The sequence below is a fragment of the Grammomys surdaster genome, unplaced genomic scaffold, assembly GCF_004785775.1.
Source record: "Grammomys surdaster isolate TR1022 unplaced genomic scaffold, NIH_TR_1.0 278, whole genome shotgun sequence".
Taxonomy (NCBI): domain Eukaryota; kingdom Metazoa; phylum Chordata; class Mammalia; order Rodentia; family Muridae; genus Grammomys; species Grammomys surdaster.
In genome coordinates this window covers 15,144,549-15,160,034 of record NW_021604719.1, presented here as the reverse complement: position 1 = coordinate 15,160,034, position 15,486 = coordinate 15,144,549, and the positions used below count along the sequence as shown (strand labels likewise).

General features: G+C 43.4%; 1 protein-coding gene across 1 annotated transcript in view; it reads right to left on the bottom strand.

Annotated features, from left to right (window-relative positions):
- Positions 1-15,128, bottom strand: part of Isoc1 (isochorismatase domain containing 1) — a 20,527-nt gene extending 5,399 nt beyond the window's left edge. The window contains exons 1-4 of the mRNA XM_028777152.1: positions 14,812-15,128; positions 3,903-4,022; positions 3,570-3,773; positions 1,882-1,998 (exon numbers count right to left, since the gene is read on the bottom strand). Coding sequence (XP_028632985.1) covers positions 1,882-1,998; positions 3,570-3,773; positions 3,903-4,022; positions 14,812-15,120 — 750 coding nt within the window. The 5' untranslated portion in view covers positions 15,121-15,128. The remainder of the gene's footprint in view (positions 1-1,881; positions 1,999-3,569; positions 3,774-3,902; positions 4,023-14,811) is intronic.
- Positions 15,129-15,486: the final 358 nt, after the last annotated feature.

The window sequence follows — 15,486 nt, the reverse complement described above, 5'->3', positions numbered from 1 at the left end:
GACACTGCACACCATCACCTGACCTCACTGCAGACACTGCACACCACTATCTGACATGCTGTGGTCACTTTCCCACTTCCAGCCTTGATGTACTTTCATCTACACAGTCTCTTCTGTGTCCAGGCAAAAGATCCAGCTTTTTCTGTCCCTTCCCAGCATGTCTCAGAGCCCACAGAATCAACTAAGCAGAGCTCAAAGAGACTAAAGCACAGAGCCTGTATGGATCCGAGCTAGGTTTTCTGCACATACATTATAGTTGTGTAATTGGGTGTTTTTGTGGAACCCCTAACAATGGAGTGGGGGTATCTCTGACTCTGTTGCCTGCTCTTGGGACCCCTTTCCCCCTACTGGATTGCCTCAACCACCCTTTATATGAGAGTTTGTGCCTAGTCTTTTTGAAACTTGTTATTCTATGTTCGGTTGATACCCTGGGAGACCTGCTCTTTTCTGAGGGGAAACCGAGGAACAGTGGATCTGGGGAAGAGGGGAGGTGGGGAGATAGAACTGAGAGGAGTGGAAGGAGAGAAAACTCTGGTCAAGATGTAATGTACAAGAGAGGAATAGGTAAAACAATCCATATGAATGTAGAAGGAAAGTCCTGGAAATACCTTCACAGCGCACAAGATTTTTTTCTGTTTGCATGGCTTTCGACCATTTGGTTCCTTTAAAACGCTTCAAAGTCTGATCATTACCATGGCAATAAAGTTTCCACAGGAAAGTCCATGAAGACAGCTGCTCAGTGGGGCTGACCTGACAGCTGTAAAATCTCGGTTAATAAGGGAGCTTGAAAAGTGGATTCTGAGGGACTCATGAGCTTATAGAACCTTGCTGAGATGAGGAGCGGCCCCATTCATTAGACATTCTCCTGCCCACTAAAAAAATTTCTAATGGGCATGAGGACATTTAAAAAAAATAGACTTCTACCTATCAGACAATCATTTTATGGTCCTTACCCCAAAGCTCCAGAGTCTTTGAGGAAAAAGGGACAGAAAGACTGTAAGATCCAGGAAGCAGTATTTTCTAGACATACCAGAGAAAATGCCCATGTGAACTCAGAGCAGTGTCAACACCACACAAGACCTCTGTAAGCTCCAGACAGACAAAATCCAAGCACAGGGAGTGGAAGGTGGACACATAAATTCCATATCTAGCTGAGGAGCCATTGGTATTGAATAGCTACTGGGAGAAAGGTGAGTTGGCGTCTTTTAAAGATATGAGGCCTTATAGGCTAACCAACTACACTGCAGGGCTTGGACCCAAACCCAAGACCAGACGGGCAACACAAATTAGACTTATGGGGAAGGGACTTAAAAAAAAAAAACAAAAACGTAATCTCAAACTTAGATGGTGAGGGTGGTGTATAGGAAGGAGTTGGAGAGAGCTGGTCATGCTTAAAACCATGAAATTCTCAGGGAATTAAGAGAAATATTGTAATAAACAGACAAAGAGCAAATGTCTACCTACAATCCCAAGAGAGGTTCTAATCTTTCAGTAAAAAGCAAGAAGGGAAGCCCACCATGTTTTGAATCAGCTGTTACTGGGAGAAAGGTGGCCAGTTCCCTATGGCCTTTCATCTTCTGTCCTTTCCTTTTGCAATCTGCAGGGCACGTCAGGCTCCAGAGCTGGCACAGTCCCAACAAAGAACAATGCACAAGCCAGTCTGTACCAGAGCACTAGATGATCTCACAACAGCAAACCCTCTGGCATTTCTTTACAACTGTTTTAAATTTATACTTCATTTATTATCAATGCGTGTGTGCTCAGGTGATGCTGAGCCAAGCTAAAGTTTAAAAGGCAAATCTTTCAGTGTTGTTAAATATTACAGACTCCTAATTTTGCTGAAAATTCAATGAAGACGTTATTTTTAAGTAGAACAAGTACCTCAAGAGCAAACATCCTGTCCATCATGCTTCTCGAGGAGGTGGCATCAGCAACAATGTGAACCTCGATGCCTCGGCCAACCAGCTCCAGGGCAGTCTGCTGGATACATACGTGCGTCTCGAAGGAAAGGAAAGCATCATATGTAAGAATATGGTAAACTGTCGGTGCAAAGCTTAACAGCATCATTCTGGCTCTCAAGAGCTAGGCAAGCTCCAGTGTTACATCAGCATCTCCACAGGCAGAGAACTGGCTTTTATCCGTGTTTTTTACGGTCACATTGAACAGACTCTCCGAACACTATTAAAATGTCTAATGACGTTCACCTGTGCCCCCTGAGTGACCTTGCAAAAGCTCACTATCACCACTCAGGTGTAGGACCACTTGCATTTGGGTTTCCGTCTGCATCCATATCAGGTGCACAGCTCAGAAGACGAGGCTGCAGTGCTGAGAAAGCACTGGGGCAATGGAGTCATACAGAAGTAAAGACAGGCCAGGGAAGCAATTTACAACGCAGGCCAAAATCCAAAAACACTTTACGAATACATTAGGACAGACCAGAAAGGACCGGAAATGGAATAATCCCTCTCATATTGAGCTCAGGCTCTAGTTAGCCAGATAGTTTTAGGCATAAATCGGCATTCTCTAGCTTTGGCTTATTCATTTGAAGATCAGGGATTATCCAGTGCCCACTACTAACAGACTGTACTGTACAGACCCCGTCACTGCAGGTGCTGACTTATAGCACTGCCTCAGCAGAGGACACAAAGCAAGCAAAACCCCCTCTAAGAATTAATCACGATGAATAAAAAGCGTATGCAAAAGCCAGTGCATCTGTATGACACAGTTCCACTATGAGCTTCCTCTCTGCAACCATAACTGAAGTAAAAATGACTAAAGGGAAGACTAATTCTCTCTGTTATGAGAACCTATTATGATAAAAACATTATTATCAAAATATAACCATATTACGTCAATGCTATTCTATTGCACTGAGTGAATAAGCTGGGTATGTTGGTACAGGGTTGCCATTTCTGCACTCAGGAGGCAGAGGCAGGAGGATTGTTATCAATTCAATGTCAGCCGAGGCTACATTGCAAGTCCCATACTACCCAGCAAAGTCACCTTGAAAACTATATAAAATGAAATGTAATAAATCAACTGAAATTGGCACTAGGAATCCATGAGTATTTTTTCCCTTCATAAGAGCATGTACACATACCTACTTGAAGGACAATGAACTGTACAACCTTGGAGCTGTTTGGGTATGAGGTGCGGAACAGCACAAAATGTGCCCCCAATCAAGTCCAAGCACACATAAATAAAAGTAATCTCTTTGGGGAAAACGTCTTCCAAAGCAGGCAGCAGGTGGTTCTCAGAACAGCTGAAGATCAAACGCAGCCCCGCCCACTAGTTGTCTGACTTTGGGCAGGGTGTGATACCTTTATGCCTTAGTTTCTTATCTGTGGTACTGGGGGACACAGGGCCCATAAGTCACAGGGTTATTGGGAGGGTTCAAGGTGTTAGCAGCTACAGGGCATTTGAATCAGCGCCCTGCAGGTGGAGAGCACATAACAGGTGGTGGCCATCTTCCTCAGTGCCACTCATCAGCATCCTATAAGCAAGACTGCGTTCTAGGAACGCTGAGTTTTCCCACAAATGATGCGCTCCAAACCCAAAAGGGAACTTACTTCTACTCCAAACAACACAACACTTCGGACGCCAGGAATTTCAGCTAATGCTGCTTCGACTTCAGGTAACACCATAGAAAACTTGGTCTTTGGAAGAACCAGTTTTACACCCGTTAAGTCAATTTCTTGAACGGTGCTGCCAAGTCCTTTGGGGTATTGCTCTGTTATGATAACTGGAATCCCTAATATCCGAGCTCCTTGCAACTGAAAAGCATCAAACAAAGGTATAAAAAAAATGTGTTGAGTAGAGATATAAATACACATTGTATTGAATACAGATATGAATGCACTTTGTCCTTCAGACAATTAGAAGAAGCAAATGCAGGAGCATACCAGTCTCTGTCCCACACTAATGATGTCTCCAAAGTACTTGATGGCTGGACGGAATCTTTCCTGCATGTCACAGCAGAAAAACACAGTGCTCTGAGGTGTGAGATTTCCCAGGGTCGTAAGCTGAGAATAAAGAAGACGAAAGTGATCTGGCATTTGTATTACAATGACATTTATTTCCAGTGGATGTCACTACAAACAGAAAAATGTTCCTATTGTTTGCCTCAGTCAGTAAACTTATAATATGTATAAAGAATGATCTGAATTATCACCCCCTCCCGCCCCTGTGACAGTATGTATATGTTCAGCCCAGGAAGTGGCACTATTAGAAAGTGTGGCCTTGTTGGAGTATGTTTATCACTGTGGACGTGGGCTTTAAGATACTCATCCTAGCTGCCTGGAAGTCAGTATTCTGCTAGCAGCCTTCAGATGAAGATATAGAACTCTCAGCTCCTCCTGTACCATGTGTGTCTGAACGTTGCCATGCTCCCACCATGATGATAATGGACTGAACCTCTGAACCTGTAAGCCAGCCTCAATTAAATGTTGTCCTTTATAAGACTTGCCTGGTCATGGTGTCTGTTACCCTAAGTCACCCCCCAAAACAGGTATTACCCACAAAGGCATTCTCCAAACTGCATTTGGTAGAAAAGAGGGGACATAAAGCAAAGACCAACAATACATAAAAGTTTAGACAAATTTTAATACTTTCAGAAAGAAAACATTTTAGTCAATTAAAAATACATATATATATGTTTCAAAGATTTCTTTCGTCTAAGGAGAAACACTTACCATAAAATGTTAATCTTACAACGAAACATTTGAATAGCACTTCAGTATAAAAATATAAAGAAAAAGAAGATATCAAAAAAAAGGCAGTTATATAATTTAAAAATTTTATGCTCTTTTTTGGTGGATTTAAAAGTATTTGCTTAATGTTATTGTGAATATGTTACCTTCAAGTTAGAAAATATTTACATTAAAAATGTAAATATGATAATGGTATTACAGACAGAAATTAAATTGTAAAGTAACTCATGTAAGGAAGGTAACAATTGAAAAAAAATCATCTGTAGCAGAGACTGTGAAACATAGAAGTAAAGGCAAACAAGAAAACAAGCTGATTTGTAGCAAACATAAAATCTCTGCTATCAAGATAAAAGTCACTTGCAAGGGTGACTTCTGGAGTGCAGTAAATGAAACATTCAAACTGGGAAAGGAAAGGGTGGTGGGAAAGGAACACACCAAGAGGGAATTCTCAAACATTATTAGGAGTGGGAAAATTAATGAATTAGTAGGGAAACTGAGTATTAAATTTCCAAGCTTCATATCTGCAACCCAGCAACAGCTTACGTAGCAGCCTGTCAGGTGTGGGACTGCTTGGCTATCCAAACACACACAGACACAGACAGACAGACAGACAGACAGACAGACAGACAGACACACACACACACACACACACACACACACACAGACACACACACACTCTCCCCCCAGCCACTTTCTGTCTTTCTCTCCCTCTTTCCCTGCCTCTACCCCTTCCCCATCCCCTCTCTTTCCCAACAAACTTTCCTTATACTAGGTTTATGGCATCTCTTCAGGGGAACACCTCAACATGGGCCTACCAAGGTGCTACCCCTGCCGCAACTACACCCCATTATACCAGCAAAACATAACAGGTAGCACATGCCAACAGTCTGGGCCCAGTGAGGATCTACTCACATGTAAAATCACACTGACTACAGGAATTTAACTTCATTGGATACTTACAAGCCCAAGGAGCTTTACTTTCCACCTGCAAACTAAAGAAAGCTCTGCAAAGAACGTGGTTGTTCCGGAGGGAACCAATGCCATTACTCTCCCTAGTCACCCACTAAACCCCCTCTAGTTGTCCTGTTTTGCATCCTCTAAAACCACCCACAGATATCAATTATTAATATCCTGGAGAAGCCTGTGTCCCAATTACACGGTTGTAGTCTCTGCAGCAGCTCGGCCCTAGACTCTTACCATCTCTGCAGGCGGCAGACTCTAGAGGAGACAATTCCTACCTGGATTAAAGGAGCCACTGAAAGAAATCTTTTATCCCTGACGCTGCAGCTATCCTCACTGCTCTAAGATAGCTTTTTCTGTGTTCTGGTTGCAGCCTCTACTACTTTCATCTCCCACTGCAGCTGAGGCTACGGCAGGCATGCACACTCCTTCATCAAGGGCAATCCGGTAGCATACCGCACTAGAAGGTGAGAGCTACCTACCTAACAGTTAACACTATAGGGAGAGTCCAACCTCACCAACAGAGCAGGATTAATGTGCTCAAGCGCCCTCCCTGGCTGTCTCCTCACTCTGTTTTTAAATTATACTCTTTTTTATTTTACATTTGTTTGTTTATTTATTTATTTATTTATTGTGTGTGTGTGTGTGTGCAAGCTCGAGGATTTACACTAGCAGGTCAGTGGACAAGTCCTGGGAGTCTGGTCTCTCCTTCTAAGACATGGCCTCAGGGATTAGATATCAGGTTATCAGGCTTGGCAACAAGCACCTTAATCTTCGGAGCCAGAGTGCCTGCCCAAGGTCTCTGTACTGGAGTCATTTTCAAAGCAGTGCATGTGATCTACACACAGAAGCCGGGAAGACCAATTTTTGCATATTCAGGATTTTATTTTTTAAAGCAATCACTGCTTTATGACTTATGCATTTTAAAATCCCAGTAACCATTAAGTCTTAATTACTTATGCTCAAAGATCTGTTTTTCTTTCTTAAATTTAAATAGTAAGTATCACAGTGCTACTGTGATTTGAGTGAAAGATGTAAACACTTTACTTACAAGTGGACTATTTGAAACTACAGTCATACAACTCAGCCAGACTGGCCATTCCAATTTGCCAGCAAGTTTTCACAGGAAACCTGGCAAGTGTTATTAATGAGCTAACAGTCAAGCCCTAAAATGCTCACAGTTCACACACACTAACATACTAACTCAGTCTACACCGTCTAACACTGTAGGTCCCACACCAGACTAGCAGTCTGCATCCTAAATACACAGAAAGTTAAGAGCGTTTCCAACAACTAGAAACACAGTGCTAGAGGCAGACAAATTAGCAGCTGCAGGAACTGACAGGGGAGCTGGAATAAAAGATCCAAGATACAAGAAGCAAGCCAAACTCAGACTCACTGGCATCTGGTGAGGTAGGAACACATTATTCTAAGTTAGAAAAATGTCATTCTAGTATTCATAAAGACTATGTAAAAAATATAAGAATATATCAAATAACATACTATTTTACAGGAACCACAAGATAAAAATGGTCAAAACATTCAGTTATCAAAAGTAAAGGAATAAATCCTCACCTAGCCAGAAATCTAGATCTATGTTCTGAGGGCAGAGAAATAGCCCTCAAGCAGTCCTCACCCCACAGAACCCTTTTCAGTAAACAAAGGTGTTAAAGTGAAGAGTGACTCCTCTTCTTGTAGAGATGGAATTCCTGATTGTGTGGGTCTCAAACACTTCCCCATACCCTTTGGGTGCAACTGGCGAAATCTGCCAGAAGTAGTGTGAGGGCAAGTACCTGACTCAAGGGAAAACTGACAGACAAATCAGCTACAGGGTCCTCAATCATGCACTCAGTAATTCACACTGACAAACCCATGTGTGTGCTTGACATAAGAATGGCCTGCACAGATCTTCAGAGTCTCACAACCTCAGGTTATCCATAAGAAAAACACCCCACATGGAAAAACTTAGGTCATCCCACCAAAACATCTGACTGGTGCTTCTCGGTACTGTCAAGGTCATTCGTAATAATCAAAACCAAAGACAGTGTCAGACCACAGAGGAACCAACATAGCCACGGCAAGTGGTTTAACGTTATCCTGGACTGGATTGTGGATAAGGTCATCCTGAAATACCAAACAAAGAAAAGACAGGAAGAAAAACAATAGTAAAAGCCAGTGTTCAGAGGCCATAGAGATGGCTCTGTGGTTAAAAGCATGCACTGCTCTTCCAGAGGACCCAGGTTTAGTTCCCAGCATGCAGTGGGCAGCTCACAATTGCCTGCAACTCTAGATCCAGGTGATCTGATGTCCATTTTTGAACTGCACTGAAACACACACACACACACACACACACACCAAAAAAAAAAAAATAAAAACAATTAGAAAAAATCTGGTGCACAGCTTAGTTAATAGTACTTCATGCTGGGCAGCTAGCTGGGTGTGATAGATAGATAAACCACAATAAAGTAAAATATTAACAGATGAGCTGGTGGGACAGAGGAATAGAAAAATCTGTCTTATCTATGCAACTGCAGCATTTAAAAAAAAAGTTTTAACACTTATAAAATGCAAGTCTTATACTTAAAATAAAAACAATGGCTTCCCTGGGATATAGTAGTTGGAGATACCGCGTGACTGTAGAGATAACCTTCAGATCTAACAAACTAGAAAAGGAAACTTAGAAAAAGGGAAAAACAAAAAACAAAAAACTTCTAACAATGTTATCTGCCTAATCCTGTCTATCATATGGATTCTAACAAGCTGCCATTACAATTTAATTCAGTTATAATTCAGCAATTTTTTTATCCTGACTCACAAATTTTAGTTAAAGTTAAATCGTAGGTACCCAGAAGTATTGCTAATTGCCCACAATACACAAGTTACAACTTCAGTATGACCAAAACTACCATGACAAAAGCAGATTTGACTAAATTGTTTCAGAAGCAAAAGATGTATCATTTGCACATCAGTGCAGACACAAGAAACACAAGTTACATTTATATACATATATATATGAATATACATATATATAGGAACATACACATTTAAATATAAAGGATTATTATAATCAGTGACTTCCTGAAACAAAAGTTTAAGAGACAGAATTTAAGTACAAAACTCTTTGTCCACTTCCTTTAGACCTGCCACAGTGTGGCACTGACCTGAAATTTCATATTGAATAGAATACCTATAGGCTTTCCACAGAAAAGTTTTGATATTCCTATTACCCTGGCCATATGCTCTGATCACTTAACAAAATGGCCACTGGCTGGCCACTCAGGAAAACAAAACATGGCTAGCCTAGGTTAATGATTCTTACCCATTCCCAGAACAGAAGTAGGATATGGTATCTCCCTGCTGAATAGTGTCCCATATTCCCCTTACTTCAAATTCCTAACCCCAGTGCCTTAGAGAAGGACCTTCTATGGAGCTACAGCCACTACAGATAACCTGACTTAAGATAAAGACACCCACTAAGTAAGGTGCACAAGTAAGGGAAGATGACTGGGGTCCCTATGGAAAGGAGATGCTTATACAGAGAGATGGACAAATAAGGATGTTGGGAATTGATTCTAATGCTTTGCCTTAATTCAGCTCCCCAAATCAGGAATCTGTGTCCGAATACTGAAGGTCTCTGGCCCCAGTTGGTTTTTGATTGATAGGTAGGGGAGTGTTTGCTAGCTGCAGGGAGTGTTAGAAGTGTTCAACCACTGAGCTAGTCACGGCATATCAAGACACGAATGCGTGTCTTTCATTCTTTCATTCTTGAATCCAGAGGGCTCTGGCGGGTGGTGGCTTGAAGCGAAACCCGCCAGGAGCATAGAGCGGATTAACTAACTCGCTGGTGCACAAGAATGCCTTGACCATGAAAGCAAACATTGGAGTCATGGAATCTATAAGCCAGGGTCTTCCACAGACATGAGGTAGAGAGAATCATAAAAAAATCCTTCCTCACAGCCCTCAGAAGGAACCATCCCTGCTCATGCCCTTCGGTCTAGCCTCTGGAAATGTGAGAATGTCTGTGTTGTTTCAGTTCCTCAGTCAGCAGTGCTAATGATAGCCCCCGTGCCATCGTGAGGAACCTGTATGTGTTTAGGAGTGGGGAACGTTTTAAGATGTTGATTTTTTTTCTTTTAAAATGGGTAGCCCATTAGAGTCACGAGACAAACATGCTCTACTTGAGTAAGAGTGTGAAGGGGATCTAGGTACCCTTAGGTCTCGACCCTGGGACAAAGGGATGAAGCACTTAATTAATATATCAAGGTGGACCTAGCAGCCAGCTTCTCCCAGCATCCCTCAGTTCCAAGGCATGGCTGGAATACCCTGTCCTATACTCTCCAAACTTTCTTGTCCAGGGTCTAAGCTGCTCTTCCTTCAGAGGCTCTTCCATATACAATCCAGCCATTTTGGTTACTAGCTCTTTCTTTTTAACCTTTTCCCCTCTTGGAGCCTGCACCTGGTTCCTTCCTTCCTCCTCACTCTGCAGCTCAGGGTCACTTTCACTCTGGACTCTCCCAGATGTCTCTGCCTCTGGCTATGCGCTCCCTTTTATCGAGAATACACTTTCTCCTCCACCATAAACAGGAGTATCCATGTCCTTTCTTTTCATTTCTTATTTTCATCCAGTATTTAAGTCCTAAGTGTTTCCAATCCAATTACATAGCTTCGGTAAGACCCTGACCTAGAATCAACTCATTTAAAACAGATTGATTTCCCACCCCACATACACAATCTGTGAGGATTCTAGACACAGCCCAGGTTTGTAGGTATTAGAACCTGAGTCCAAATCTCAGTTTCATTGTGTTCAATTACATAAATTTAGGTAAATCATTGACATCTTCCGATATAATTTCCTTATTTTTAAAACAGTAAGATAAACAGTACTTTTCTTCAGCTGTGGTGATATCCAGCAAAACAAACACTTGAGTCAGCACAGGCTGAGAAGCTCTCTAACGAGGTTAAAGACAATTTGCTATTAAGATGGCTCTAGAAACATCACTGTGCCAATTTTGTCTGCAGAATTAAGAAACTCATTCATAAAGCGCATTTCCAGACACCACAATAAAGCGCATGATGAAGATTTATTTTTGGCAAAACAGATTCTGAGTCTTTCCCTTTAGATGGCAAGAGAATATTTTACTTTTGCTCTTACAATATGTGTACCTACCCTGGGTATCGATGTCCCTGGTATAACATTACCCCGCAATCCAGAGTCTGAGCTCTCTGACTCTCAAGGAAAATCAGCTGTGCCTACCCACTGACAGCTGAGACTTGAAGGATCTCTTAAAATGCCTCAGGCTGGGATGAAGGTGAAACTGGGCTGAGCCAAGAGCACAATGACATTTAAATCTACATTAAGATTCCCCATGGCTAACTAAACCTAAGGGGACAAATTCAAATGCAGGTCACAGTTCCCACTCTCAGATACAGTTGACTTATAGGTAGAAACTAATTTACACAAAGAAACAAACAGATACATTGTTTTGGGAATTACTCTGCAATACTCAAAGTTTTTAAGTGGCCCATATACCTCTATAACTGTATTATCCTATAACCTCCTTTGTCTATCAAACCAACAGTCTGGAGACAACACCTCAAACTCGAGATCTAGGCATCTCTTCTCAGTGCCCCCTAAAGCACTCGGCACCCCAGATACACCCTACCAGTGTCTCTACTCAGTCTGAGCGTGAGCTTATCGGTCTATTTTTTCTGCGACACTCCTACAAACAAATGTCCTTTCGATAAGTTTGTATATGCTCAGCCCAAGGAGTGGCACTATTAGAAGGTGTCACCCTGCTGGAGTACATGTGGCCTTGTTGGAGTAGGTGTGTCACTGTGGGTATGGGCTATAAGACCATCCTAGCTGCCTAGAAGCCAGTATTCTGCTAGCAGCCTTCAGATGAGGCTGTAGAACTCTGAGTTCCTCCTGCACCATGCCTGCCTGAATGTTGCCATGGTCCCACCTTGATGATAATGGACTGAACCTCTGAACCTGTAAGCCAACTCCAATGAAATGTTGCCTTGGTCATGGTGCTTGTTTACAGCAGTAAAACCCTAAGACACTTCTGCAGCCCCAATCTCTACCTTCCAACCAGCAAGCCACAAGCAGACCATATTCCTTTCTCTCTTCTTTGTGTAGCTGCCTTTCCTCCTTTCTTTTGTGAACTTAACTGTCTTCTTCTAGTAAAATGTCTGTGCGTCACCCTCATAAAATCTCACTAGAACATGAACACTGGGTCCAAATGTTCTCCCACTTAACCATCCCTGGAAGAGGTCAAAATAACCTGCCCAGGGAAGCTTGTATCTCTTGCCCTCGAAAAGTTGCCAAAGCCTTCTGTCTTATCTGGCCTGCATCCATTTCTTCCTGCCTTCTGCTTGGGCTCTCCCTGCCCTGGAAAAGGTCTGTGTCTGTGACAACTGCCTGCCTTAACATGAGTCTCCAACATTACATATCTCTGTCATGCAGACATGGAAAACACAGTTAGACAAAGTACAAGAGTCGTTATAAAGAGACCTAAAGTTCCACCCCATGACCCCTTCATTCACATTCTGCCTCCTATGACTCTAAATCTGTCAGACTGCAGACACACAAAACCATGAATGAAACACGAGCTATGTCTTCAGCTACCTGAGCTGTCAGCAGACATTTAGTCACTCTGACAGGATATATTTTTTTTAAAGGAGTCCCTAAAAAGTTCCCATACACGAGAACTGACAATGGATGTCTTCAAGATCCATCCTCAAAAAAATTGCTGCCAATCACAGGGGCAATGTGGCACAACCACCCACTATCCCACAAGGTCACTACCTACTGCAGTCACAGCAAACAGAAAGGCATCCTAGAGTGAGAATCTGCAAGCCAGGGCGTGCAATTGGAGAGATGACGTGACAGGACACAAGCATAGGACGGCACACAGAATGCACAGTCAAAGGGAAAGGGCCTACCACCTCTATCACTCCCACCTCCCCAGAAGCCACTGTGAGTCTTCCTAAGTGACAGGTGTCCTTTGTCAAAACAGCAGGGAGCAGCTCAACAGAAATGAACAAACAGAAGCTTAAGTCTGGCATGCTTTCCAGACTACTCAATGGTGTTCTTATCAAACATGCAAAGAAAGCAGTCATGCTACAGGAGATGCTCAGACATTCCTGGGGACTGGTTCACGCTTTGCCAGCTCTGTCTTTATAGCCGGAGAATCCAGGGCAATCTCCTCCTCAGAGAAATGAATGGCATTACTATCTCCACCAAGAACTAAATCCAGGCCTGCGTCTACCGTGCAGTGCACTCACAGATGCCACCTCTATGTGGAATGAACTCTCTGAGATGTAAATCACCCATGTCAGTAGAGTTATACAGATATGTTCCAGAGAATATAGTAGCAACGAAAATAACTTATCTTTTCTGAAAATATATCCCCACACATAAATACATGTGTGTACATGTTCATCATTTCATATACTATGTAAAATATTCTTTCATAGGTTATCTACAACTATGCTGGGAGAGGCACATGAATGAAAGTATTACAATGACTAAAGTGAGAATATGAAAGTATTTGTAAGTACTTTAAAATATAGATATAAAGAACTGGTAAGCTTAAGGATTCTTGGGTTATTTATCGAGAAAAGTTATTTGTTAGTGAGTAGAAAGAGTACTGCTATTATGATTATTTTATTAAGGGAAAGTAATTAATAAAGTGAGAATATGAAAGTATGTGTAAATACTTCAAAATACAAACATGTATAACTTAATATACAAAATACAGACATAATAAGCTTAAGAATTCTTGGGTTACTTAATGAGAAAAAAAGTATTATTTGTTGGGATAGCAAAGAGTACTTCTATTGTTATGGTAATTGTTTTAAACAAGATTACAAAAAAATCGATTCTAAGGTATTTCAAAAGCCAGAGTGGCCTGAATTATACATTGCTGTTTTAGCATATATGTTACACACACACACACACACACACACACACACACACACTATTGATTTTCAGACTCTTTAAGAGTTGAATCACATTTTGAAATTGTCAAAATATAAAATTCCTACCCTGGCACACAGGAAAACAAATACCAACTTAAAAATCTAAAGCGTAGTCACAGGTAGGAGCCCCTCTCCCTCTCAAGGATACCAGGAAATGGTTGACAATGAAGTCTGTATCTTCTACACTGCTCGTAATGGATTTGTCAAAGGTGAATCCAACATATTGGATATTTGGCAGCAGTAATCTAAACGAATCTTTGGAAGGCTGCAGAGAGGCATCATCTAGAACTCTTAAAGAGATAAAAATGGAGAATCTTAAGCACTAAAGAATGCAGCTCTCCATCTGGGCAGCAGGGCAGATCGCTCCACCTCCTGCAGCTTCTCTGGCAGGTAGCCCATGAACTCTGTCCTCTGAACATATGAACTTTGATCAAGTTAAAGTACTCCCTTTGGATCCATAGATGCTGGGGGGAAGGGCAGCACAATCCAGTCTGTCTTTGAGTACAGATGATGAAAACCAAAAACTAGGGGATAAGCCTCCCAAAATGGCTCTTGGATATGAAAATTTCCCTCTGCCCTCAAATGCCACATTTCAGTTTGTCTTCCAAAGAAAAGACTTAGCAGTTCTGCACGTAGAGAAAAATACTATAGACGCTGTAGTGGGTAAGTTAACACCTATCTCCATTCCTCTCAAAACCATGTATTTGCCAGAGAATCGTCAGATTTTAAGAGGAGGCGATTTCCTCGTATTACAGTACGGCTTTTAGCAATATAATAATTAATAAACTCCAACCCTTAGGTACAATTTCCTCAGCCAGGGATGCACACAGGTTTTCACGCTATTTAAGTGTCTACTGCAGTTCTCTTCCTAGGTAGGCACCCCGACTGTCACCAAACCGAAAGGAGAGGAGAGCCACCACAGTGAAGTTTGCATTTCTGCAACTGGTTACCACAACTCCGGGAACAAGCCCTGAGGCTAACTCTGCCCGCGATCTGCATCACCCGTGGGGGAAAAAAAAGAGCAGGGGCGGCCGCGGGGCCACGCAGGCGGCTGCCGCACAAAGGCGCGGGGCACTGGGGACCACACGCGTGGGGGCGTGGGCGGCCCGCGCGGGGGTTGGGGGGGAGGTGACCGGGTTCGGCGGGGGGCGGGACCTACCTGGATCTGCAGCGGCACCAGGCGCAGCTTGCAGCGCTCGCTCACCGCGAAGCCCTTGGGCAGGTCCACGTACTGGCCCCACTCCTCGGCGAAGAGCTGCACCACGAATTTGCGGTGCATGTCGAGCTGGTCGCCGTACAGGCTCAGGAACTTCTGGATGAGCACGTCGTAGCCCGCGCCGTGGGGCACCGACGCGGGCCGCGCAAACACCGAGAAGCAGAAGAGCACCGGCACGCCGCCCGACGGCGCCCCCGCGCCCACACCGCCGCCGCCAGCTAGCGCGGCCACCGAGGGCTCCGCCGCCGCCATGTTCCCCTGCGCGTGCGCGCCGCCTCCGCGCGCCAGGCCGAGGGGCGGGCCCTGGATGCCGGAGACCCGCCCGCGCCGCCCCGGGCTCGGCGCCTGCAACCCGCCACACGGTCACCTGTGGCGCGTAGCTCTCGGGGACCGCAGCTGGCCCGGCCTGATATGGACGGGACAGCAGTCGCAGACCTCCACGGAGGACCAGAACAAACGGCAAATTACCATCTTCCGACCCGCGATCGAGACCTGGTCCTTCTTGATCTCGCACTAGTTTTCTGAGAAGGCTTCAAGAGCAAAATCCGAACTTACTGAAACTCTCGGTTTTCCCTTTTAGAGTAGATACAAAGCATCACCTTCACAGTAAAACGACCC